The 24,808-nt window shown below is 42.4% G+C and overlaps 1 protein-coding gene across 2 annotated transcripts in view; it reads left to right on the top strand.

The window, feature by feature from the left end:
- The first annotated feature begins 18 nt into the window (after window positions 1-18).
- The window catches only part of DDHD2 (DDHD domain containing 2), a 27,562-nt gene continuing 2,772 nt past the window's right edge, over window positions 19-24,808 (top strand). Inside the window, exons 1-17 of one of the 2 annotated variants that reach the window (XM_083480510.1) lie at window positions 19-391; window positions 2,636-2,848; window positions 4,145-4,335; window positions 5,040-5,129; window positions 6,148-6,268; window positions 6,725-6,814; window positions 9,671-9,803; window positions 11,627-11,835; window positions 13,494-13,564; window positions 14,264-14,386; window positions 15,048-15,143; window positions 16,704-16,823; window positions 18,529-18,684; window positions 20,543-20,645; window positions 22,229-22,402; window positions 23,686-23,848; window positions 24,328-24,435. In XM_083480510.1, coding sequence (XP_083336636.1) covers window positions 2,644-2,848; window positions 4,145-4,335; window positions 5,040-5,129; window positions 6,148-6,268; window positions 6,725-6,814; window positions 9,671-9,803; window positions 11,627-11,835; window positions 13,494-13,564; window positions 14,264-14,386; window positions 15,048-15,143; window positions 16,704-16,823; window positions 18,529-18,684; window positions 20,543-20,645; window positions 22,229-22,402; window positions 23,686-23,848; window positions 24,328-24,409 — 2,127 coding nt within the window. In that variant the 5' untranslated portion in view covers window positions 19-391; window positions 2,636-2,643 and the 3' untranslated portion in view covers window positions 24,410-24,435. Of the gene's footprint in view, window positions 798-2,635; window positions 2,849-4,144; window positions 4,336-5,039; window positions 5,130-6,147; window positions 6,269-6,724; window positions 6,815-9,670; window positions 9,804-11,626; window positions 11,836-13,493; window positions 13,565-14,263; window positions 14,387-15,047; window positions 15,144-16,703; window positions 16,824-18,528; window positions 18,685-20,542; window positions 20,646-22,228; window positions 22,403-23,685; window positions 23,849-24,327; window positions 24,436-24,808 lie in introns of both variants that reach the window. The other variant, XM_083480509.1, reaches the window with a different exon arrangement.

The raw sequence follows: 24,808 nt of genomic DNA, 5'->3' as shown, positions 1-24,808 counted from the left end.
CTGTGAGGTAGCGCGAGGGGCGCGCAGCCCGCTCGCCGGGCGAAGGGAGGCTCTGAGCGCGGGGCTCCTCCGCGGCCTCTCACAGACACCCGAGGGCGGAGGCGGGGCCTTGCTTTCTCCCCGCGCTCCTTCTCCGAAGAGCCTCCCCCGCCGGGCGCTGGCGAGGTGCGAGGCCCCTCAAGGCTCGCGGCGGAAGGCGGGCCAGGCCGGCCAGGCCCGGCCCAGTGGGAGGCGGGCTGCGAGGAGAGCCGGCCTGCCTCGCGCGCCCCAGGCGGCCCCGCCTCGCCTCGCCTCAGCCAGCCTCCTCCTTCTCCGCCGCCGCTGTTGTCCGACAGCTCAGCCGGCCGGGGAAGCGGCAAGGCGAGGACACGTCGCGGCCTGGGCGCCCGGGGTCAGTGCGAGAGGAAGGCGGCGGGGGGGACGGGCTGGGGCTGCTCGCGACAGGCGAGCCCGGGGCGGAGGGCCGAGCGCGGTGCCTCTCTGAGGCGATTCTCGCCAAGCGGCGGCGGCGGCGGCGCCGTGTTTCGGCGGAAGGGGCGGCCAAGGGGATGCTGCTGCCGCCTCCGCCTCCGCTGGACATCATGGAAAAGGAGGGGACTTTCTGACCTCCCTGATGTCAGGAGGAAGAGGGGCGGGCGGGGCGGGTTTGGGGGGGGGGCAGATCCGCAGCCTCCCGTGGCTTGTGGAACGATGAGCCCCGTTCGGACGTTCAGCGAATGCGTGTCGGCGAGGGCGGGGACTCGCGGTCCGTTCTGCGGCCGCTGCGCCTGATGTCCAGGCGTGTTCGCCAGCAATGGGTAAAAAGGGACGGGGGGGACGGGGATGCAAAATGTCATGAATTCCTGCGGGGAGTGACAGGATGGAGAGGGACGTGTGCGCGTGTGTTTCTGTGGGGCGGGGAGGTCATCGATGCCCATGTGGTGGCAGGGGAAGGATGTGTGTCTGCACACGCAGATAGACGCAGGTTTACCTGTGCCCTGCACCTGCCGCCCTGGTTGTAACGGACAGGAGGAGGTTATCAATACCTGCCCAGCCAGCAGTGGTCTGGGGGGGGGGAGGGGGCTGCCCAGTGTCCAAGTGCCCATATTTTATTTTTATCTGTGGGAGGGATGGTGTCAGGGGACCACGAAATGGATTGCGATTGGTTGGGTGTCAAGAAGCTGAAAGACAGCCTGGGTCCTTCCTGTAAGGTGTTCTCAAAGGCTGGGTACCAGGTAGGAGAAACCTTGGTCCCAGATGGTACAGGGATTAGTTAGGAGGTGGCGGGTGCTGCGAAGGTGCTGAGGAGGACAGGGTGGCCTTTAGACTAACAAGGGCAACAGTGGGTTACTGGATCAGGGGGGCAGCAGGGCTTGGAACGTGGCATCCGTAGCGTCAGTAATGGCTGGGAGCAGCTGTGTGCACAACTCATTTTGCAGCGATGGGTATTTATCCAGCCTCCTCTTCTTCCTAAGGGGAATCTGTCACATTTGCTGTTTGTTGCTCGGCACAACCAGTATTATGAAACTGGAAGCATGTGCTGAAATGATTTGTTAAGCTTGTGGCTTTTGTATTTGGTAGCTGGGTGCTTGGCAGTAAATACCCTGTGATTAAAAGGAGATGGGGTCACTGCCTGACAGGGACCAAAGTGTTGTTATTTTGCTGACTTAAGAATTTGGAGCAGTGTTTGCATGTCTAATTCGTACCCCCCTGACAATTTCATGCAAGGACTAGGGTCATTATTCATATTTTTGCTTAGCTTACTGTTTTTGATGCTGAAAGCACCAGTCTAGTTGTCACTGTCCATATGTGCATTGAAACCATTGTCTCTATTGGAGATTTCTGGAGAAATATTTTTGAACAATTGTCTTGTGACAGGTTAGTGTGTTTTGCCATGTGGAGGCAAAACCATCACAAAACTGAATATGTGAAGGCATCTATAGTTCGCAACTGCAAGAAGTCAAAATGTCTTAATATTAGCTTATTTAATTATCATTATGTATATCCAAGACTGAAATTTAATGTGTTAGCAAGCACCCAGGGTCTCTTTAAAGCAATAAAACCTGTTCCCCACCCTGTTGTAGAGTAAAGACTGAGCAGTTAGGATTCTGTGGCTGTAAGTGTCTTATTTAAATTATCATTTGGGGGTACATGTTCATGTCAGTTAGGTGGGGATTTCTACCTGTCTGTGAGTGATGTAGTTCTTTTTATTTTTATTTTGATTCACGTAGCTATTTTCATTCAGTTATAATTTCTCTTCTGGTTCTCAGATGTGGAGGTGTAATCCAAAGGGATAGTAATATGCCTGTCCATGAATTTTAGAATGATGCATTTAAAAATATTTATAAAGCTGCAGAAGGGAAAGTAGTTCTGATGCAGTTGTGGGCTCTTAGATGTTTAGTTAGTGGTCCCACTGAATTGCTTTGTGCTGAAGTTGCAGTCCAAATTGTAAGTTTGATTTGGTTTGAGAGGCTTGATGTCTGTGTGGTTGCTGTTGGCTCATTTGTAGCAATTTACAATTTTATCTTGCTTATTTTCTCAGAAACTGTGCTGTCTGGGGTCATTTTTATTCCTACGTAACCTTTTCATTCATTGCTATCAAATAAGCTGTAGGTATTTTAAACCATATTCTGTTTCCTGTCTTGTGTTCTTCCAGGCAGTGCAATGTCAGCAGCAGAGCATCAACCGACAGAGCCTTCTCCATTGCCTAATTTAGCCAGCTCATCTGAAGCACTGGAAACAGATGCAGCCAATAAATATGAGGCAGTTTGCCCTCATTGGTTTTATTGCAAGGTAGTAGATTCAAGAGAGAGGTGGATTCCCTTCAGTGGACAAGATTCAGAGAAGTTAGAAAATGCTCATAAATCCAGTAAGTTGAAATGCTGGGGAGGTGGGAGCTATCCTTTAACACTAAGCCTTATTAGTTAGCAATCTTTCCCAGTATCCTCTCTTGCATTAGTGGTGTTCAGAGGTTTCCTACAATATGACTATATCCAATTCTAAGTCATCTTCCCTTGAAAATAATCTCTCTAACTGGCGTGGTTGCATGGTTCACTCAAATACTAAATCATCTTCCCTTGAAAATAATCTCTCTAACTGGCGTGGTTGCATGGTTCACTCAAATACTAAATCATCAGATGACGACTTGAAACTGGGTTTGAAATATGAGCGTTTCCAGCCAGAAACCCATTGTCATGACCACCCTTATAGTACAATCCTATGTATGTCACTACTCATACATAAGTCCCATTGAGTTCAATGAGATATACTCCCAATTAATTTAATTAATTTGATGGCTATTTTGTATCTAAGATTATAAGAAGTGCCCCACTCGATTAGGCCAAAAATCCCCTAGCCCAGGATTCTGTTTTTTACAGTAGCCAATCAGATACTCCTGGGCAGCCCAGAAAGCAGGGAAGCATAGAAGTCAGAGGTAGCCTTCATAAATTTCCCCAACTCCATATAGTCATTGCCATATGTTGTGGCAGTGCATGCTATAAATTTTGTGTTGTGCAAATAAGTATTTTTCATTTGTCCATCATAAATCTATTGCCAATCAATTTCATTGGATATCTCAAAGTTCTTCTGGTATAGGACAAGGAAGAAAGCCAGTGATTTACTAATATAGTGGCTTATTAACTAAGTGACTCTGAAGACTAAGATCTGCAGTATAATTATGAATACCAAGGGATCAGAGGGTGTGTTTCAAAAGCAGGGAATTATAAAAAATGACCTACCTTCTACAATTGTACTTCGTTGCGAGTGTTGGTGGCTGGAAGTAAGTGTGTGAGAAATGAGTGGAGACATTTAAATGCAGGTCCCTGGGGAAGGACAGGAAAATATGCTGGACATACAGAATTTATCCACAAATTGTTGTCATTTTGTAAACATTATTTGGTATGCTTTCATGGCTATTTTGTCAACTACAAAGATGATGCACTTGCTTTAAAGAATAAAGCTGCAGTCTTCTGAATTCTGCATTAGATACCATATTTTGTAGGAAGCAAAAAATAATAATAAATAGGCTACTTATTCTTTTAGAATCTGGTTTTAGCCCTGCTTTTCCTTTTTACAAAGTTCCGTTAATAATGTGTGGCTGTGGAGGTCAGGTGTCCCCTTATCTTGGGTTTAATTCCTGCTTTACAGTAGTCCTTTTGTTCTGCAGGCAAGTACTGTGATGAGCTAGTTGTTCCAACAGAGGGGGGAAGATACGATGTACATCTGAAGAAGAGGTTACGCTATGCTGTTTACTGGGAAGAAGATGAATCTGAAGTGAGGCGCTGCACTTGGTTTTACAAGGGAGACAAAGACAACAGATATATCCCATACCCTGAAAGCTTCAGTGAAGAGCTAGAGGTAACTGTAAATTATAACTGCTGCCTCCGGCAGGCACCAGTCATACCCTGATTGAAATGTTTCCATTTTTGGCAAGTCTTTTTGATCTTGGATATGCGAAGTTTTGTAACTTTGCAAAACGACATGGGAGCTCAAACTTATATGTATGATACCAGTATCTGTAAATGTTCACCTACAAGTCAACTGGCCAAGGTGATGGTGTGTGTGGAGAAAGGCTACCCCCCCACCATTCTACATTTCTAATCATCTCTCAGTTGATAATAATGTCAGTTACAGCAGAAGGCCTCATTTCCTGATGCTGTATTTTGTTTGGCCCCCAGATTTATATTGTAAGGACATAGGCATGCATTCTTGGTGATTGTTCCCTCATTGCTGCCTCACCAGCTCCTAGACAATAAAATACCTACATATTTTGCTTTTTCTCTTAATAGTCTCGATTGAGGTGTCCCCCCACCACCACCAAAGGCATGTATTGAGAGGCTAATTAGGACTTTATTGGCTTGGTTCTTCAAACTATAGTTTTGGAACTGATTCTAGTCATTTAATTTTGTATATTGTGCTCTCAGAATAGTAGTCCAGTTAAAGATGAGTAAATATGCATAGGATTGTGCTTTGATAGATTTTTTTTTTTAAAAGACATATATTTGACTCTTTAAAGATCTTCTTCTTCTTCTTCTTCTTCTTCTTCTTCTTCTTCTTCTTAGGACACCTATATGATCTGTGTCACCTTAGATGAGTGGAAAAAGAAACTGGAGTCTCCGACCAGAGAAATCATCATATTGCATAACCCAAAGGTATAGTGAAGCTTAAAAGTTCGCTGTTTGCGACTCTCAAGTATTACAAGCATAGTTTATCTTTTAATAAACAGTTTTGACTCTGTTTCAGGAAATCAGGAACTTCTGAAAAGAAAAGTTCATTTCTAGAGGGGAGAATAGTTGAAGTGTTATTGCCTGGTCAGTTAGAAAATTGCAGAAAGGAGTTTCTATATTCTACCCATTTTCTGAGTCTTATGGTGTAGACATCCGTGTGGGTTGTTTGAAGGTGTGAGATTGAATTATGCCTGTGGTTGCTGAGTGTGGAGAGTATGATTTGAGGGAGTGTCAAAATGGTAGGCATGCATATATTGGTATATGCTGAATTGATGTGAGTGTATTGATCGTGAAAAGGTGTGCTTGAGAAGAACCAAATGGAAGGCATTTTTAGCTGTAATTTATGTTGTGCTTATTGTTGGGAATTTAATTGCTTAATTATATGATCAATCGGGATATGGTATTTTGCAAATGGGAGGTGGTTTTTCTTTTGTCTAGCTGTCAATCATGCTGTTTTAAAATGTGGAATTTATATATTTTTAGTTAGTTTTCATTTGTAATATTTCATTTCCTATGTTTAAAGAGTATTATGATTAGCTATGTACTGTATTCCACAATGTGGCATTTTCCTTCTATTTTTGTAGCTAATTTTTCTATGTAATATTTATTTTGATGCTAAAGAATATGCTCTGCTTATTTCTTAATTGTCTCTGATAGAATGCGGACATTTTCTGGCAATCTTTGTATTTGTCATTGGAAAAAAATGTTTTAATCTATGTTGTAAACCACTTAGAGATTTGTGTAAATATGAGCAGTATAAAGTGTCCAAATAAATAAAATGGGAGAGGAGAATGTCTGCCTCTCCTCCAGCGTTCCTGCATGTCCATATTTGGGAGTTGCATTTAAATTATTACCCACCTTTGAAATTGATTGTCTCTGCTTTGTGGTTTGTTTCTCCTACTTATGTAGTGCTAACATCTTTTATTTTTGTGGTCCTTTCAAGTTGATGGTACATTACCACCCAGTAACAACCACTGATGATTGGGGCGCAAGTCCCACAGAGCAAGGCCGGCCAAGAACTGTAAAGAGAGGAGTGGAAAATATTTCTGCTGAAATTCCTAATGGTAATGACATGCGTTCCCCCCCCCCCTTGCTTATTTTAAACTTATGTGCTTTTTCTTTCTTGATATGATTTTACGCAGGGATTGTTCATTAAACAGGATAAACAGATGTGACTAAAATGATTAGAAAACTGCCTGGTACTTCTGCCCTTGCTTCAAACCAAACCAAACCCAAACTTGAACGTAATTCTTAAAGATGTTATACTACTACTGAAAAGTAAATAGGCACGTTTATAATATATATATTTTATCTATTAATTATTTTTTATTTTTAAAAAATTAGGGAAGCCAAAGCATAATCAAATATTTGATTTAGCTCAAGTATAGAATCCATAACTTTTCTTTGAAAAATTTAAGCTTTTTTGTGGGGGGGCCAGGACCAAATCTTACATTTTGAGAGAATGTCACTCCCATTTGAAAATAGTGTCTTGATAAGTATGCAATTTCTATTTATTTCAGGGGAACCTTTGCAGATAGACCATTTGGTTTTTGTTGTTCATGGAATTGGACCTGCATGTGATATTCGGTTCCGGAGTATTGTTCAGTGTGGTAAGTCTGCAGTATAAAAGATACTTGTTGGTTCTGCATCTCAGGAGGTCCACAAAATATGTGGGTCTTTAGTACAGACAGAGTTATTGTGATGTCTTATAACCATTTTATTCCATTATATATTATTTAATTGTATTCCACTTTTCAGAGAAATATTCCCAGGACAGCTTTACAGTTAAAATAGAAATAGAACAATACAGCAGAAACAGTAAAATGAATACAATAAAACAAAAGCAGAGGAATCTAAAACAGCTGATGTCAGAGCCCACTGGTTCAGTGAATATCAGCTATATGCTAGAGTGTAAGGCTGAATATATGTTTTGTTCATATGATGAGGAAATTAACTGATGACTGTATTTGACTAGAAAATCAGACTGATTCTGTTTGAGATGGAGAAGCAAGTTGTCCACAAGATCAACTGGCTAATGACGCTAAGGGTTATATATACACATAGATCTCACAGAGATTGCCAAGGAGGATATATCCAAACTAAACTAGTACAGTAGTTCCTCCATATTACAGCAGCCTTAAATTATATATAATTCTCTTCCCATCAAGGTTGAAACAGGAAAATTACAAGGCTTAGTGGGCCAAAACAGTCTCTAGAGCAGTGTTTCCCAAACGTTTTTGGGCAACGGCACACCTGCTTACCGGAAAAAAATCTCGCGGCACACCACCATTAAAGCCCCGCCCCGTGATGTCAGCGCGCAGCGTCACGCGGGGGGGGGGGACGCACAAAAGTGAACGTTTTTTCCCTTCCCCTTGCCGGGGTGGGAGGAGGCAGCAGAGCGAGGGACTGAGGGACGGCGGCAGCTGAGGCGGCGGCGGCTGTTGTGGTGGTGGCGGCGATAGCGGGCGGAGGAGGAGCCGTCGCCGGGAGTTGCTGTTGCTGCTGCTGCTGTTGCTGCTGCTGCCCGGACATGCCGGCCTCCTCCTCCTCCGCTGTCTCGCGCTCCTCCCTTTTGCGCGAGCTGCCCCGCCGCTCGGCACCACCACCGCGGAGCCGCCCCCGGCTCGACGCGGATCCTCGCCGCCGCCGCCTCTCGCCGCCCGACTCGCCCGCCTCCCTCCCACGGCACACCAGCCGGTGTCTCACGGCACAGTAGTGTGCCGCGGCACACCGGTTGGGAAACACTGCTCTAGAGAATGTCGTTTACAGATGTTTATTACATATAAGTCCTCATTGGCACTGGGAATTACATTGGAAATTCCGATGCTTTCAACAGAAACTAGTGATGGTACTAAAAGAGTAGACTATAGATGCAAAAGTTTTTCAAAATCCTTTCATCTTAGGGCACTTTATTCTGCAAGTAGTACAGCTTTGCCTTACCTTGCTTTGTAATCAAGGTGGATGCAAAAGTTGCATAAAACACAAATGTAGTTTACAGATGTAACAAATCACTGGGGCTTACTGTGTCCTAGGTTGCTTCTGCACTAGGGGTTTTTCTAGAATTGCCAACCTTTGCTCGCTTTCTTTTTATGAGAAATCCAGTTGTCATCATTGCAAAAATGCTGAATTCTTGTGTTTTTTGCATTGTGTATTTGCAGACTTGATGTGTGGCTTTTATTTTTCTTCAATAAAATACAGTTGCAGTGCCAGCCTGTTCGGTGTGAACAGGCTACACACTGTTGAGCCTTTTTAGGTTTATTATATATTTAATAATAATTTAATATGACCAAGATTCCATTGCTGCTGTTTTGTTGTATTCATTTTACTGTCTTGCTGTATTATTGTATTTCTATTTTAACTGTAAACTGCCTTGGGAATGTTTTGCTTGCCCCTTATGGTTCCAGCAGTCTCTTCCCTGTAACAGGACTTGCCTAGCAGCAGCTCCTCCTTGGTCATGATGAAGGACACTACAGTGCTTAAATGGCCTAACCCAGGCAGGTTACAACAGTGTAAAACTACAGTATTAAAACTGGTTAAAACAATTTAAAATCCAAAAAGGGTGGGTCCTAGAAACATATAATCTTGGGTGTCAGAGACCAGGGTAAAAAGGTGCATCTTCAGTGAAATGCTCACCTAACACGTCTCCCTTTTAAGTTGCAACTCAAAATGCAATAAGGTGTGATTCAATATGCAACCAAACTAGTTTTAGGAAAACAAGAGAGTATATTTTTTCAGAAGTTAACCTTGGGTGCAAAGCTGTCTGTCAATGTTTGGTTTCCAGTTCATCTTGGTTTGCAATATAAGATGGGTAAAATGCTTCTTGGAAGGGCTATATCTCAAAAAGTATGAAGTTACCCTGTTACAATTACAGGCCAACACTATGATTCCCAAATGCTATGCTCCATGAGCTTTGTAAGCTGATTGCAGTATATGTAGAAACACAAAATCAGGAAATGGATTAACACACTGAGTTTCCACATGTGAACTGTTGAATTAAATATGTATAAACTTAATAAGTTCCTTGGGTACATATCAGATGAGATGTTGTGGCATCCATGATCAGATCTCCCATTCTTCGTCTTCTTTTTGACATGAGGTTGGGCCTGAGGGGTCGGGGGTTAGCCCTTCTCTTTTTCTGCTTTCCCAATCTGAATCCCCTTCCTAGCTGCTATTTGACCCACTGATAGGGGGATGTACAAGTATAATATGATATTTGTGTATCTTCCTTCTCCTCAGTCAAATAGCAGCTTTGGGGTGCAGTCCAGATTTGGAAAACAGAGCAGGGGGAATTTATTAAATACTCCTTCCTTCTTTTCCACCCACCCCCGCCCCCCACAATGGATGTTCCTATTTTGGAAAAACGTGGGAGATCTGTTCATCCAGATCCCATCATTACATTTAGTCGGGCCCTCAATGTGGGGTGGTTTCTCTGTGCCTTGATGCAGAATTGATTTTTTTTCTTACAGTCAATGACTTCCGCAATGTTTCATTGAGTATGCTGCCTGCACACTTCAAGAATGCTCAGGAGCAGCAACAGATTGGCCGAGTAGAATTCCTCCCAGTGAACTGGCACAGTACTTTACATACTGGAGTAGATGTGTAAGTGAACCAAGAGTGTTCCCAGCAAGCCTGCCAGTCATTGCATGCTGACAGCCTAGAGTTTGCCAAAGTACAAGAGATCTGGAGGGTGGCAGCACAAGAACAGGCCTTTTCTGCAGTGACTCCCCAACTGTGGAATGCTCTCCCCATTCATTGCATATATTTAGGTGCCAGGCAAAAACATTCCTCTTCTTCTAGGCCTTTGGCTAATTAAACAATCCATGGCCTTTTAAACTGTTGGGGGCAGTTATTGTTTTTTGTTTGTTACTATGTTATTTATTTTTGTGTTTATATATTGCAAACCACCCTATAATCCTTGGGTGAAGTGCAGTATAGAGATTTATTAAATAATGATAATACTCCTATTTCCTACAGTGTGTGAGCTGTCATGCCTGGTAATAATGACAAAGCAGTGGAGACAGAATGGGAAGTGCATGTTATGGACTTTGGGCATACCCTAATCCTGTTCAGCGTGTCCAAAAATGGTGTTTTAAGTTTGCTGTTGCTACTTTGCTCTAGAACAGCCTTGCAAATAAGGAATCAGAAGATAGTTGCCCCCTATTCAAATTTTTTACATGCCCAGTGCCGCTCCCACGATCTCCTAGATCAATCTCTGTATTGGCAACAGTTATGGAGGCACTTGCATTTATTTTCAGCGAATGAGTGCCTAATTACAACCCTCCTGGATCCAGCAAATCCTCTTTGGTAAACTTTTTCCCAAGTATTTCATCTCCCATTTGTGCTTTAATCCCCTGGAGAAATAGAGCTGCTTTCAAAAACCCTGTTCTGCCTGGAGGATGGAAACAAAACACTACACCTTATAATCAGGTCTTGCAATCTGTCTGCCTACCTGTCCCATGCATATGCTTAATCAAGGGTTAATTGGAAAACTGGGCAGCTCCCCAGGCTTCTTTGTTCTAGTATTAGACAGCCTGTATTGGGAAACATTGCTTCAAAATAGGGACCGGGGAACCCCCAGCCCGGGGGCTGAATGGGGCCTCTCTGACCTCTCTGACCTTGGAACTCTCTTCGGTTAGAGACCCTTTCTCCAGGCCACACCATGCTTTTGCACCATCCATGACTGCTTATGCTGGCTGTTTGCCGTAATAAAAATTGATTGATTGATTGATTGCTTTTGCCTGGGTAGAATATATTTTTGAACTCTGACAATGTTTCTTGCTTGCCTGGATGGAGGATAGAGAGGGATGTGTAGAAATTAGCCTACTGTACAAAAAGTAGAATTCACACTTGTTGCTCTTCCCACTTTTGCCTCTGGCCTTGCCCACAACTAGCTACGTGCTCTGACATAGCTCAGTCTGTAGAGCAGGAGATTCTTAATCTCAGGGTCGTGCATTCAAGCCCCATGTTGGGCAAAAGATGCCTGCATTGCAAGGGGTTGGACTAGATGACCCTAGTGGCCCCTTCCAACTCTATACTTCTATAGTTCTCCCTGGAAGAATGTGGACCTTGGGCTGGAAAAGGTTCCCTACGCTGCTTTAGAATACAGTGATGCAAAGGAAGGTCTTTCAAAGATCCTTTCCATCTTACTTTCATTGACATTGTGTTTGCTGAGGATTTTAACATCAGGTTAGTTGTAGCCCGATCTTGTGTCCTGGCAATCCACTGAATTCAACGGGGCTTGCTTCTGAGTGAACAAGTGTAGTCACTGGAGTACAGAGTGCAGCACTTGGATTTGTACTGTTCACAGGCAAACTTTATTTTTATCTGGTTTCTAAGATCAGGTATCTGTGTAGGATAACAAAGCTTCAGTGGAGGCCAAGAACATCTGGAAGGCTACATGCCCTTCTCTGTTTTGTTTACAGAGACTTGGAGAGAATCACCTTGCCAAGCATCAATCGCCTGCGTCATTTCATCAATGACACCATCCTAGATGTTTTCTTCTATAATAGCTCCACCTACTGCCAGACCATTGTGGACACAGTTGCTTCAGAAATGAACCGTATCTACCTGCTCTTCTTGGAGAGGAACCCTGATTTTAAAGGGGGAGTCTCAATAGCAGGTCACAGCTTAGGTATATATACCTTTCTCTTATTTTGATGCATGCAGACATGTTTATTTATTTATTATATTATTATCATCGCATCCTTCCTCACAGAGGTGTTCTTTCTGTGGGACCTGACCAGGTCACCTATCCCTGAACAACATAAAGGGATATGGTCAGAATTCCCTTTTCCCATTTCCTTTTCTAGCATCTTAATTGAATGGAGACATTTGTGTCTTGGAATACAACATGTTTTGTATCCTTGCAACCTGTTACTCTATTTCCCCCCAGTCCTATAGTTTCAAAGTGTAAGGTTTCACTCCCATTTAAAGATAGGTTGCCAATCAAAGCAGCCATTCACAAGCAAATAACTCATTTTGTGGCTATTGTGACTAAGTGTCAGATATATCAGCTGCTGGCTGCATACAGGTTTGGGAAGGCTGAATTACATTCAAAATCTGTCACAAAAATCTGCAACCAGAACTACAACATTCTATACATGGAAATAAATAAAATGTGAATATATTTCTGTTTAGTATCTTTCATTGCAATATCCAACTTCTTCGCTCTTCCACTTTCCAACAACAACAATTTTTAAATGCATTTCCCCCCATGAGGTCATGGGATTGAGGGGGTTTGTTAGTGCAGAAATCAGACTTCCAGAGCAGCTTCCTCTGGCTTTTATTTCAAATGTTTCAAAACCTTTATCATTTTACAGTCTAAAGTTTAAACTTTTAAAAAAAATCTGATTAAGAGCAGAGCTGCATGTGATGTTTAGTTCCATGATTATTTTAACAAACTTCTTTTTAAATATAAAATGCATCCGCTGAAGGCCAAACATGCCATGCCATAGTGTTGTTGCTGTTTTTAAGTAATGGCTACCATGCATAGTGTAAGACAATTTTCATTTGGAGCACGATGGGAGAAACAGTACCAGAAGCTCCTAGCTTTCAGAAGTCTCAGTGGAGGAGACTGTTGGAGGTGCTGGGAGTACAATGCTCTAGAAATGTTCTCTTCTCAGCCCTCTTTTGCTGTTTTTTTGCTTGGCAGATCCTCAGGGGCTACAGAGGAGTAGCCCACCTGCCCTGTGTTACTTACATCAGTACATCAGTCCCAACAAACACAAGATGTTAGTGCCCAAAGAGGGCAGGGGCTCCTCCTACTTGATAACATCTGACCAACATCTTGCCTCAAGGAATTTAGAGGCTAATAGGAACACTGAATGAAGCTGCAATAAGCTTAATTTGTTCTCCTTTTTTTGAAGCCTTGTACCTCTCTCAATTTTTAATAAGTGTAGCTCCCCTTTTATTCTTCTTTTTGTACTCAAGGTGCAAATATAATGATTTAATGAAACAAACTACACTGCTGAGGTTGCAATTCAAAGGGGAAAGAGAAAAAGAGAAAGAACACTGCCACATATTTTCCTCTGGGGGAGAAAAAGCAGCTTGGGGGTAGGATTTCCGGTGGTGAAAGGTATACAAAGGCAGTTTTCCCTGTCAGTCTCCCTCTTCCTAATCTCAGCCTCAATAATTGCATTTTATTTAAAAAAAGGTGGGCGGGGAGTTAAATCACAAGCTTACAGACAATAACTAGCTCCATCCTAGAAAGGGAAGACGAGACATTTGCGGTGCCCTAAATGTTATATTCATGACCTTTCCGCCAAGTCACTGACTGTATTCTTTTCTTAGGATCACTTATATTGTTTGATCTTCTCACGAATCAAAAATGTACATCTGATGGAGAAGAAGATAAAAATGAGGTATGCGTTAACATGATTCAACAACTTCCTGAGTCTAAAGCTGGCCTTGTAAGTTCCCTGTGTTTTGGGGAATCTTTGTTGCTTTTGTGCAGATTAGCCTGCTATTCTTCAAAGCTCATCACTCTGTACTTATTCAAAGGCTAGGTGACTCCACAAAAAGTGCCCCTAAGCTCCTGTGTCAGGGCTGGCTGTTTTCCTATTTTGCATGTTTCTCAGAAAATAGGGGGAAATGTCTGCACAGTCTAGCCTGAGATGGCAAGCCTGGGGCCTCCAGATGTTTTGAACTAGAACTCTCATCAACATTGAATGGGGTAATGAGTTGGAGTCCAACAACATCTGGAGGGTCACAGGTTCCAAATCCTTGGTATAGCCAAAGCTAAGGACTTTTAAGATGTTGATTTTAATAAAGAAGGATCACGTATGTGTTTGCTCTTTTACAGCAGGTAAGTTAAGCAAATGCCTAAAATCACCCTTTGATAATACTATATCTTACAATGAAGGGAGTATATAAATCTAAGAAATAAATAAACAAATAATAAAATATAACATTTATAACAGTAATAAAAGAAATGTACACACTGTGATACAATCAGTACTCTAGCAATATAGTCCAGTAGCTATATATTGGTAACTATCCTGTCTTAAGTGTTTTATCAATGCAAATGAAAAGCTGTACAGAAGTGGTATCTATTTTAACAGGAGTCACAAATATCAGCAACTGGCCAAGAAGGTATTGGATCTGTTACAGACATTTTGACGGAGCTTGAGCTTTCTGAATATTGCTCTGTATTCGAGAAGGAAAATGTGGACAGGCAAGCACTGGTAAATATAGAACTTTTGCATTACTCGCTTGGCTCCTGTATGTCTATTTCTTCAGCTTCTAGGCTCCTGCATGAAGATCAATAATGGTATTTTGTGGGGAAATGGGGAGGGAACAAATCCATTCAGGTCTTTGTTCGGATCGCTTGTGAAAGCGGCTTGCAAGGAGTGGTCACAGGACAACTGCATTCAAGTGTGGTATCAGCAGCAAAACTAACCCTGTGTCCAGATGGTGCCAGGATTATTCAGGAAGCATTTCCTGCCCTCATTCTTGATCTTCTCTGGTGTTGCCTTTTGACAACTAGACAGCAGGTCCCACTGAAGTCCTCTGAAGCTACGGAGTGAGATGAGCAACTAGAACTTGCTCAATCTGCGAAGGAAGCAACTACTTGACAACAGTGTTACAAGACAGAGCTAAGTTGCTGCACAAGTCTTATAGATGGTTAGTGGTGGAAGAATATTTGCATGAAGAGTTTCTGAAGCTACATTTACCAGTATTGCTGTATTTTTTATAAGGGTGACGTGACCATATTCAACCCTCTGTGTTTCTCAAAGGATAGCACTGAAACACAAGTTACTAAAGTCCAAGGGCTCTTTTCATTTAAGTCACTATCTATTGTAGAACCACAGCTCATATATGTGTGTGTGATTCTCACTGTAACAGGCCTTGTGCACAGAAAAGGAACTTAAAGACATGGGAATTCCCCTGGGACCCAGAATGAAAATTCTGCATTATTTAAGGAACAAAAGCAACAACCAGGTATGTTTGGGGTAATTGTTCAAGTGATTTAAATCCATACCTTCGGTGTTAGGGATTGGAAAAATGCAGAATTCGTTGAATCTCCTTGTACTATAATTTTGTGGATATTGGTAATATTTATTGACTTGAACCAAATGGAACGTCCAGCCCTTTGCTCTCTCCCCACCACCACTTTTGGCAATTGTATCTTCTCTCTCCCCCTTCTGTCTGTCTATTCTATTCTAGTTCGTTAGCAGGCAGGCAGCTCCAGTGCAAGGACATTTCATAATCTCTGGGGTAGGATTGGGCAGACCAGCCCTATCCAGTTCTATTCCTCTTTCGCTTGGTTTCCTCCACGCTGCCATTCGGTCCTCTTTCTTCATAAATATGTGTGTGTTTAATTCTGCACACACACACACACACACATTTTTTTCTTTTACTTTCATTTCTGCAAGGTGATCTGAGCAGGCTGCCTTTTACATATATTTCCTGCTTTAAATTTAAAATCTTGGAATGGTCAGGAAGCACAACTGGTTGAAAAAAGCTGCAGATGGCTCTGCATTGACTTGCCATTGTTCTAAGGGCGGGGGTGGCGGGGGCGAAGGGGGCATGGGTTTGTATACATACGTAAGTTGGGCAATACATCTTTATGTCCAAAAAATTGTCCAGTAGCACCTTAGAGACCAACTAAGTTTGTTCTTGGTATAAGCTTTCGTGTGCATGCACACTTCTTCATATACACTGAAACAGTGAAGCCTTATTTAAGTCACCAAACCCTTATATATAGTGGGAGGGTGGGGTGGGGTTTTTCTACCCCACCTACCTGAATCTATCGCTATGTGTGTTTTTTTCATTATTTCTTTATTGGAGAGGAAGTGGAAATTGAGAAATTTCTGACACCTTATGCATACATACTTTAGGATGTGGAGGGGACTAAGTTTTGCTGGTTTTATTTCTGTTTTGGACTACCACTTTGGAAGGGAGACAGTTTTTCTTCATGTGTGTGCTACTACTGATGTACCTTGGGACAGACTACATGTTATACAAACAAGCATGCAAGAAAGTCCCAGTGTCTCCTCCCCCTTTTGATTTCTCAAATGAAAAGCTGTTAGGAGGCCAAACTTTGGAGTGATTGGTAAGATGGATGTGCTTAATATTTCCCTGTCTGCTTTGTTTTCCTTTAAAAATTGTCTCTGCCTCCAGTAGCTTTTCCAGATGAGATGTTCATATTGGGAAATAGCATAAAAATTGGTAGAACTAAGGTAGAGGCATTTGCATTTGTTACTATTGTATTTTTAAATTAGAGATTGATCTTAAGCGCATGTTTGTGTGGAAACTGACCCAAGCCTTTGAATGTCCTGGGCAAAAAGTAAATAATACAATAACTTGAGCAACCAGTGACATTGGCAAATGCATATTGTTTATACTGTAGAAATGCTAAATGGTAATTATTGTGCAACACTGAAACCTTTTTGCAAAGTGAGCTTCTGCTCTTGCAGTAGCCTAGTGGGTTGGGCAGTTGTGCCAGCAGTGTGCTTGAAAGGAATGCTACAGGAGATGGCTGTCTGATTTTTCTTGCAGAATTCTAAAGGGCAGACACCTGCAGCTGCTGGGGAAGGTGGCAATGTCAAGCAGGAGGTACCTGTAAAGCCTACAAATGCAGAGACAAGTTGCCGGCGTCTGGATGTTGTGACAGGGCAGGTAACCCCCACCTCCCACACAACTCTGTGCCAGCCTCGATTTAAGAGCATAATAAATCAACAGATGACCTGTTGGGCTTTGAGTGACTCTTGAACTGTTTTAAGAAAGTATTACTTAAGTTCCCCAAGTCCAGGCCAAATTTGTTTTGGATTTACCTGGCCCAGTCTCACAGCTAGGTTGGGAAAACTTCTATTATTCTCCTATATTATGTCAACAAGCATACCCAGTTGACACTGTGTGCTTAGTCTTTCAAAAAAGCTTATTTCAAAGTACCTTGTGAAAGAAGCCTGAGTAAGCTTAGCAGTCATGGAATAAAAGGAGAGATCCTCTTATGGATTAGGAAACTGCTTCAGAAGCAGGCAAAGGGTAGAAATAAATGGATAATTCTCCCAACGGAGGGTTGGTGATAATTAAACCCTTCACTAGCTGGTTCCTAGGTGGATTAGCACAGTTTAAAATTTAGAAATAAAAGCTGTTAAATCACTGTCACAGGTATATGGTGGGTTCTGTAGAAAGTGGAATCTTCCAAGGATTAGTATTAGGCACTGTGGTTGTTACCTTGCTCATAAGTGATTTAGAGTTAGGGCAGAGCCATGAGGGAGCCTGGTTTGCTGGTGATACCAAATGGTTCAGGGTGTTTAAAACAAAAAGGAGTTAGGATGAGTTTGTCTCCCTCAATATATACAGCATATTGTCTCATCGGAGACATCCGATGACACTGAATGTTGAAAGATTCAGAACAGATAGACGAAAGTACCGTATTTTTCTGTGTATAACACACCCCCATGTATAAGACAACCCCTATTTTTGGGACTGCAACAATCGTCAGCAGGCCTTGCCGCAGCAACCAAACACACCCCCAATCGCCACTGCAAATCTCCTGTTGGCTGCTGCCACCAGTCGCCTGTCTGCTATCCGTGTATATGATGACCCACAATTTCCCACAGTTATTTCTAAAGAAAAAAATATAGTCTTATACACAGAAAAATATGGTACTTCTTCACATAGATAAACTATGGAATTTGCTCCCACAAGAGGTAGTGAGGACCACCCATTTGGTTGGTTTTGAAAGAGAATTAGACCCATTCATGGATGGCTCTATTCCACCTCCCTTGTTGGAGGCTGTGTGCCTCTGGATGGCATGTGCTGAGAATCGTGGGGAGGGCACTGTGGCTCTCAGGTCCTGCTTGCAAGCTTCCCATAGGCATCTGGTTTGCTACTGTGAGAACAGGATGCTGGACTCGCTGGGCCTTTTGCAGTAGAAGTCTTCTTAGATTCTCCTTCAGTATCTTGGTTTGAGGTTTTCAGTACTGGTGATTTAATAAGTTTTATGCTTCTGAGTCTTTAAACATCCCAAAGGATAACTCATGTGTTTAGTCTAACAAATATTTGTCTATCCCAGATAATATGTAACCTAGATAGCCATCTGAAGCTTCCCGAGCTAGTTAATATCTGAAGCTTAAATTGTTTAAGCTTGGAGAAGAGATTGCCTGAGAAGCCACTCAAAGGTCATTAGAAAGAGAGTAAAATAAAAACCATAATGTCCTGCAGCAGTGAGTTCCACAGGTCAGCTGTGTCATGTGCAGGGAAGGATCGCTTGTTTCATAATTGCTTTGTGCTTAATTTCAAGTAATACATTCTCATAAATTTGCCGCATGAAGTTTATTTCCCACAAAAACAGTATGTTGTATTTAAACTCCATTAGGTCTCTGCAAACTATCCTCAGCTAATCTACAAACCAGAGATCTTCTTTGCCTTTGGCTCCCCTATTGGGATGTTTCTCACTGTGCGAGGGGTGAAAAGGATTGATCCGAACTACAGCCTGCCTACCTGCAAAGGCTTCTTCAATGTATTCCATCCTGTATGTATGAGCAGCAATGTCTTGTTCTCCCACCCCCTCCGGAGGGTCAAATTATTGGGTGCCGTCCCAAGTTATTCACACATCTATTTTTGTGCAATCTCTATAAAATTCATAATGACTAAATTAGGTCTCATTAATTCCAATGGGGCTTAAGTGCAATTAACTTGGTCTGATTCCAACTCAAGATATTTAGATACCCTGCAGTGGTTTTACTGCATAATGTGGAATGTGAACTTAAATGTGGAATGCACTGCTGTCATGGGATCCACAAAGCTTGCATTAAAGGCAGGAATCTGGAACTGGTTGCTCCTTTCATCATCCCTGATCATTGGCCATGCAACTGGGGCTGATGCAGTTTGGAGTCTAACAACATCTGGAAGGCCACATGTTTCCACCCAATTTAAGTGGATTGTAATTGGAAAATATACTGGTACTTGGCATTAAGTGTAGTATATAAATTATTAAATGAAAACAGAAGAAAACAAAACCACTAACAGATACATACCAGTTCTGTGCCCAGTTAAAGATAAGGTAAAGGGACCCCTGACAGTTAAGTCTAGTCGCAAACGACTCCAGGGTTGCCGCGCTCATCTTGCTTTACAGGCCGAGGGAGCTGGTGTTTGTTCGCTCCGCAGTTTTTCCGGGTCATGTGGCCAGCATGACTTAGCTGCTTCTGGTGCAACGGAACACCAACACCAGAGCAGCGCACGGAAATGCCATTTACCTTCCCGTCGGAGCGGTACCTATTAATCTACTTGCACTTTTTGGGGCGCTTTTGAACTGCTAGGTTGGCAGGAGCTGGGACCAAGCAACCATCGCGGGGGTTCGAACCTCTGACCATTTGATTGGCAAGCCCAAGGCTCAGTGGTTTAGACCACAGTGCCACCTGCGTCCCTACTGTGCCCAGTTAAATACCAAGTATTCAATTCATTGAAAATAACATAAAATGTGACCATTTTGGACAATTTTGCCTGAAATTCATTTTTATTTCATTATCTTAATAATGATAAGTGAATTTAGGAATCCTTCATTCTTCTAGGTACTCAGTGTAGCACCAGCAAAGGTTGGGCAGGGTGGCATCACTAGAAATCCCATCTTCTTTGCTAGGAGAACAGTCCTCTTGCAGACCAGATACTGATGCTGCACCAGAGGGACAGAACTGGGATTCTCTTGGTGTACTTATTGTGCTATCCAACAGTCTGTTGTGTGGGGGACATGCTGAAGCTGCCTTGTCAGCAGCAATTCAGGATTTCATGGATGCGAGGGCAGCTCTGCAGTTTTTCCAGTACGTTGTTGGCCTAGGAGCAGTCTAGGAGTGGAGGGGCTTTCTATAAGCTTTCAGGTGCTATGACGAAAGAAAGGTGGGGTGTAAATGAGAGAAAAATAAATAAATAACCCATTTGTCATGTCCCATCTCTGTTTTTGGACTACAACTCCCATCATCCCTAGCTAACAGGACCAGTGGTCAGGGATGATGGGAATTGTAGTCCTAAAACAGCTGGCAGGCCAAGTTTGGCCATCACTGTCCTAACCAAACCTGAACTGAACTGAACTTGGAAGAAGGTCTTGGCAGGCAGGTTCAAGCCAAGAATGGGGTCCTTCAGAAATCCTAGTCCTGAACCTTTTAGGGTTAATATGCTGCTGCTAGATATTAATTTTTAATGCAATGTGATTTATATATTTTATATATTGCCACTGGTTTTACTAGTATATTTTAAGAATGATTTTGAATTTAATCATTATATTGTTTTTAGAATTGTTTATAAGCCACCTTAGTGGTCATTTGGAACCAAAAGGTTGGATAGGAGATGTTATATATAAATTAGAATGAAGTGTCTCTGCTTGCTTTCTTCTGCAGTTTGATCCAGTAGCATACAGAATTGAGCCCATGATTGTCCCTGATGTGGAGTTTGATCCAATGCTGCTCCCGCACCACAAGGGGAGGAAGAGAATGCACTTAGGTAAAAGAGAGAGTCTTCCTTCTGCTTGCATCGCCCTTTGAATCTAAGTACAGTGGTGCCTCGCAAGACGAAATTAATTCGTTCCGCGAGTTTTTTCGTCTAGCGAATTTTTCGTCTTGCGAAGCACTGTGTCAGAAGTTTTGGAAAAGCTTCAAAAATCGCCAAAACCTCAAAAAAGGCTACCACACTTCTATGAGTTGCTCCTCGAAGTCAAGTCGCAACTGTATTAACGGTGTTAAGAAAAAGGAAACAAACCTGCAAAAAACGCAAGACATTTTCGTCTTGCGAAGCAAGCCCATAGGGAAATTCGTCTTGCGAAGCAGCTCAAAAACCGCAAAACCCTTTCGTCTAGTGAGTTTTTCGTCTTGCGAGGCATTCGTCTTGTGGGGCACCACTGTACGCTCCAAAAAACCCTCCTTATATTTCTGGCTAGTGATTGAACACAAGCCATACAGATTGTCTTCTGCTCCCCTTGGGGCAATCATAACACCTATCCTGAGACCCAGGTTTCATTTAGAAAGTTGTGTGCTAGCCCTTCCTGATTAAAAAGCAACTATCAACCTGATTAAATAACAAATCCCTAGTCCATACAGGGAAATGTTTTATTTAAAAACATAACAATATCTAAATAGCTCAGTTAAAGAAATAATTTTCAGGAATTATTGAAGGTTATTTTGTGGAATGTGGAAATTGATCAAATATTATATAACTGGAGACATTCAAGAGTTGGGTCTAAAAATATTTTATTGTCTAGCAGACTTGATAAATTATTTATAATTATACTAACTCAGATCAAGTGGGATTTGTAACAAAATAATAAATTTTAGACCTAATTAGAAATGTTTTGAATGTTCTTTCCTATAGGAAATTGAACAAAACGAAACACCAATTACCATTTTGACGCTTAAAACATTCAAAGCTTTTGATAACTTAGAAGAGAATTTTGTAACTGAGCTTATGCAATTAGGTACCAAAACTGAAGATGCTCTTTCTGCAATTTATCTACATATGCTACAGTTCACATGCTACAATTCAGACTAATAATTATGGCTCATTACATGCTACCAGGGACAAAACAAGAGTTAGGTGCCAAGTTCCCATATCACATTTTGCCTCCCAAAGTTGCTCTTCAGATATTTCTACTTTCTCAGAATGTTAGCCACAATCCTCTGGCAACCTCAACAAGTGATACAAATGATTCTTGAAATAATGTTTTCACTTGTGTACGAAGATGAATAATTCCAGCCATCCATCTTCTGGAAATAAAACAATATGTGAGAAATAATCCAGGGAAACAAGAGAATTGGAGAAAAGTTGAGGAAAGTTCCAGTGGGGCAGGGAGGAAGGGGCGAGAGAGAGAGATGGTGGAATTGTGAGAATCAAGGATAGGATTGAAGACATGGGGGAAGAAAAAGAAGAGGGTGTTAGGAACTGAGTGGTGCTGAAGCTATGAGGATAAGCCACAAGGGGTCCATGGGTAAGAGAGATGTATTCTGACCTGTTGATGACATATTTTTAATTGCAGGCTTTCAGAACAGGCTGGTTTTTTAATTGTAAGGCTGTTTTTACCTTCTCCTTTTCAGAACTGAAGGAAGGCCTCACGCGAATGAGCATGGACCTCAAAAACAATTTACTGGGCTCCTTGAGAACAGCTTGGCAGTCATTCACCAGGACTTCACTTCCAGCTGTGGAGGCAGGAGCCACTGGAGATACGGAACAAGTATTGGAAGCTGAAGCCAGTTCAGAGAAACAGACTGGTGAGCAGGGGCTTAATTGTAGTTTGCAAACGGAAGAACAGGGTGCAGAATCCAGCAGAACCCGCCCATTCTTCCTGTTGCAACCAAGGGAAAATTTTGCCTGTTGCTCTGCACAAGTCCTTGCAAGATGCTTCCATTGATGCATTTATACAAGTTCTGTTCTGCCCTTCATTGTCAAGTGATCTTAAGCTGGCTAAAACAAATATCTGTACTGCCCTGCCCAGATATACAGTAAAAACAAATGTATACATCAGCATTCAAGATAAGTATGTTACATAAAAGTGAACAACATAAAACAGAATGAAAAGCGGCTCACTTAACCTGCTCCTATTCAGTGTTAAAATAAGTAACCGCAATCATGTCCGACTCTGCCCCAGCCAGGTGACTAGTGGTGAGTCTTTAATTGGCACTGGAAGTTAAGCAGTGTCACCACCAGTTGTATATTAAGGGGAAGGATGTTCCACAGCTGGGGTTCCACCTTTGAGAAGGCCTTGTCTTGAGCCAAAGAGCTACAGACTACAGGCTTCACACAGAGATGACATGACCAGTACATCCCCAACAGATTTTAATTCCTTGGCAGGGCAGGGAGAGATGCTCCTTAAGTTAACTGGGTTCAGCATCGTTCAGGGTTACATACATCAGCACTAAAACCTTGTATTTGGCTTGGTAGCATATAGGCAGTCAGCGCAGACCCTTCACAACCCATGTTATATGCTTCTAGCTGGCTGAGTCAGTCCAAACTGGCAGCAGCCTTGTGTACCAGCTGCAGCTTCTCAACTGTTTTTAAGGACAGCCCTATGCACATCACATTAAAGGCAACATAAATGAGGTTCCTGGGTTTCATCCATTCAAGCACTGACCCGAACTTGCTCAGCTCTCTGCAAGATGGTGGTCTCTTACTCCTTAGACTCTCAACCATGTTAGAGTTTTGAATAATTTTGTCAATTCATTTAGGTATCCTTTGGCCAGATACTGACGACTTTTGCTCCCTTTGAATTTGTGCTCTGTAATATTTGGGCCTGCATATTGACTGGTATAACTCTTGCCAAAATGTCAAATTAGTTTTGTTTTGGCAGCAGTCACCTCTTGTTTTCAGTTGCCTATGGAGATGCTTGCAAAGATGTCTGCATCTAGTGTGTGACAGGGCATCTTACTCCTCCTTAGTCAGGAAACATGACTTGCAATACCTGTTAGCATTGGACAGCCATGCCTTCACCAACCCAGCCTGGTAACCAATTTTAGCTGTGTATATTAATGCTGTCTTTCTTTCTTAAACAATTCAGATAGGAAACCTGAGGAACCAACCACACCAGTGAAAGAAGAGCCTGCCCCAGTTAACGTGGGTATGCTCAATGGCGGCCACCGCATTGACTACGTGCTTCAAGAGAAGCCCATCGAAAGCTTTAATGAGTACCTGTTTGCACTGCAAGGCCATCTCTGCTACTGGTAAACAAGTTTTTAAAAAATGTGTCTTTAAATTAATTAGCAATTTCCCTCATCTTCCAAGAAGCTCAGAGCGATATATATGTTCTCCCTTACTGGGGGCAAGATCTATCAATAGGCAGAACAAGGTTCTCTGAAGACTTTCCAATAGGAGCCAAACAAGGGGTTTCCACCACTTTCAGCCAAGGAGGTGGGGTGGGACAGTCTCATAACTTTCCAGCCACTTTCAGGAGTAATAACTTCTGGGAGGACATAGGAAACTGACAAGAGTAATGCAAACATCCTTATTATTGTCCTGAACACTTCATTCAAAGTTGTGTCTTCAACAATCATAACTATAGCTGTGGGATGAGATGATTGTGTGTGTGTTAAGTGTTAGGATTGTCCTTTTTCCTGGTGCCTAAGTAAATCTGCCACTTGGGCACACTTGCTCTATATGTAGTTCTAAGAAGTAATTCATTGTATAAATATTTAACTTCCAGGGAGTCAGAGGACACAGTGCTGTTGCTGCTGAAAGAGATTTACCAAACAATGGGCATCGGCATGGACCAGCCCCTTCCATAAAGCCAGATTAACCAGCCGCACCAAATGTAAGTTGCCCTGTCTTTCTACTCATCACCCGGTTGGGAAAAGTGCAAAGAACTATTTTGGCTGTGGTGTGTGCACTCAACTCACAATGAATGCTGTTTGCAGATTTTGTGGGTTGTTGGTAGTGCTTCAAAAACCTACCAAGCCGGTTTGGCCAAGCATGACCCTAGGACTCAATAAATGAATGTGTAAGCCACAAATTAATATGTGTTTCTCATACCACCGTCAGCGTTCTTGTTTGTCCACAGCTAAAGTGGCTCAGAGTCAAATGGCCGTGAAGGAACAGTAACAGCCTTAATTCCACAATCCTAAACAATACAGTGAAGTAATGGTTAATTCATTACAGTGAATCAAAATATTTTTGATTGCAGCAAA

Source organism: Podarcis liolepis (assembly GCF_965112155.1).
Source record: "Podarcis liolepis genome assembly, chromosome: 16".
NCBI classification, from domain to species: Eukaryota; Metazoa; Chordata; class Lepidosauria; order Squamata; family Lacertidae; genus Podarcis; species Podarcis liolepis.
Note: the sequence above shows the minus strand (reverse complement) of the source record. Positions and strands in the feature narration are given on the sequence as shown.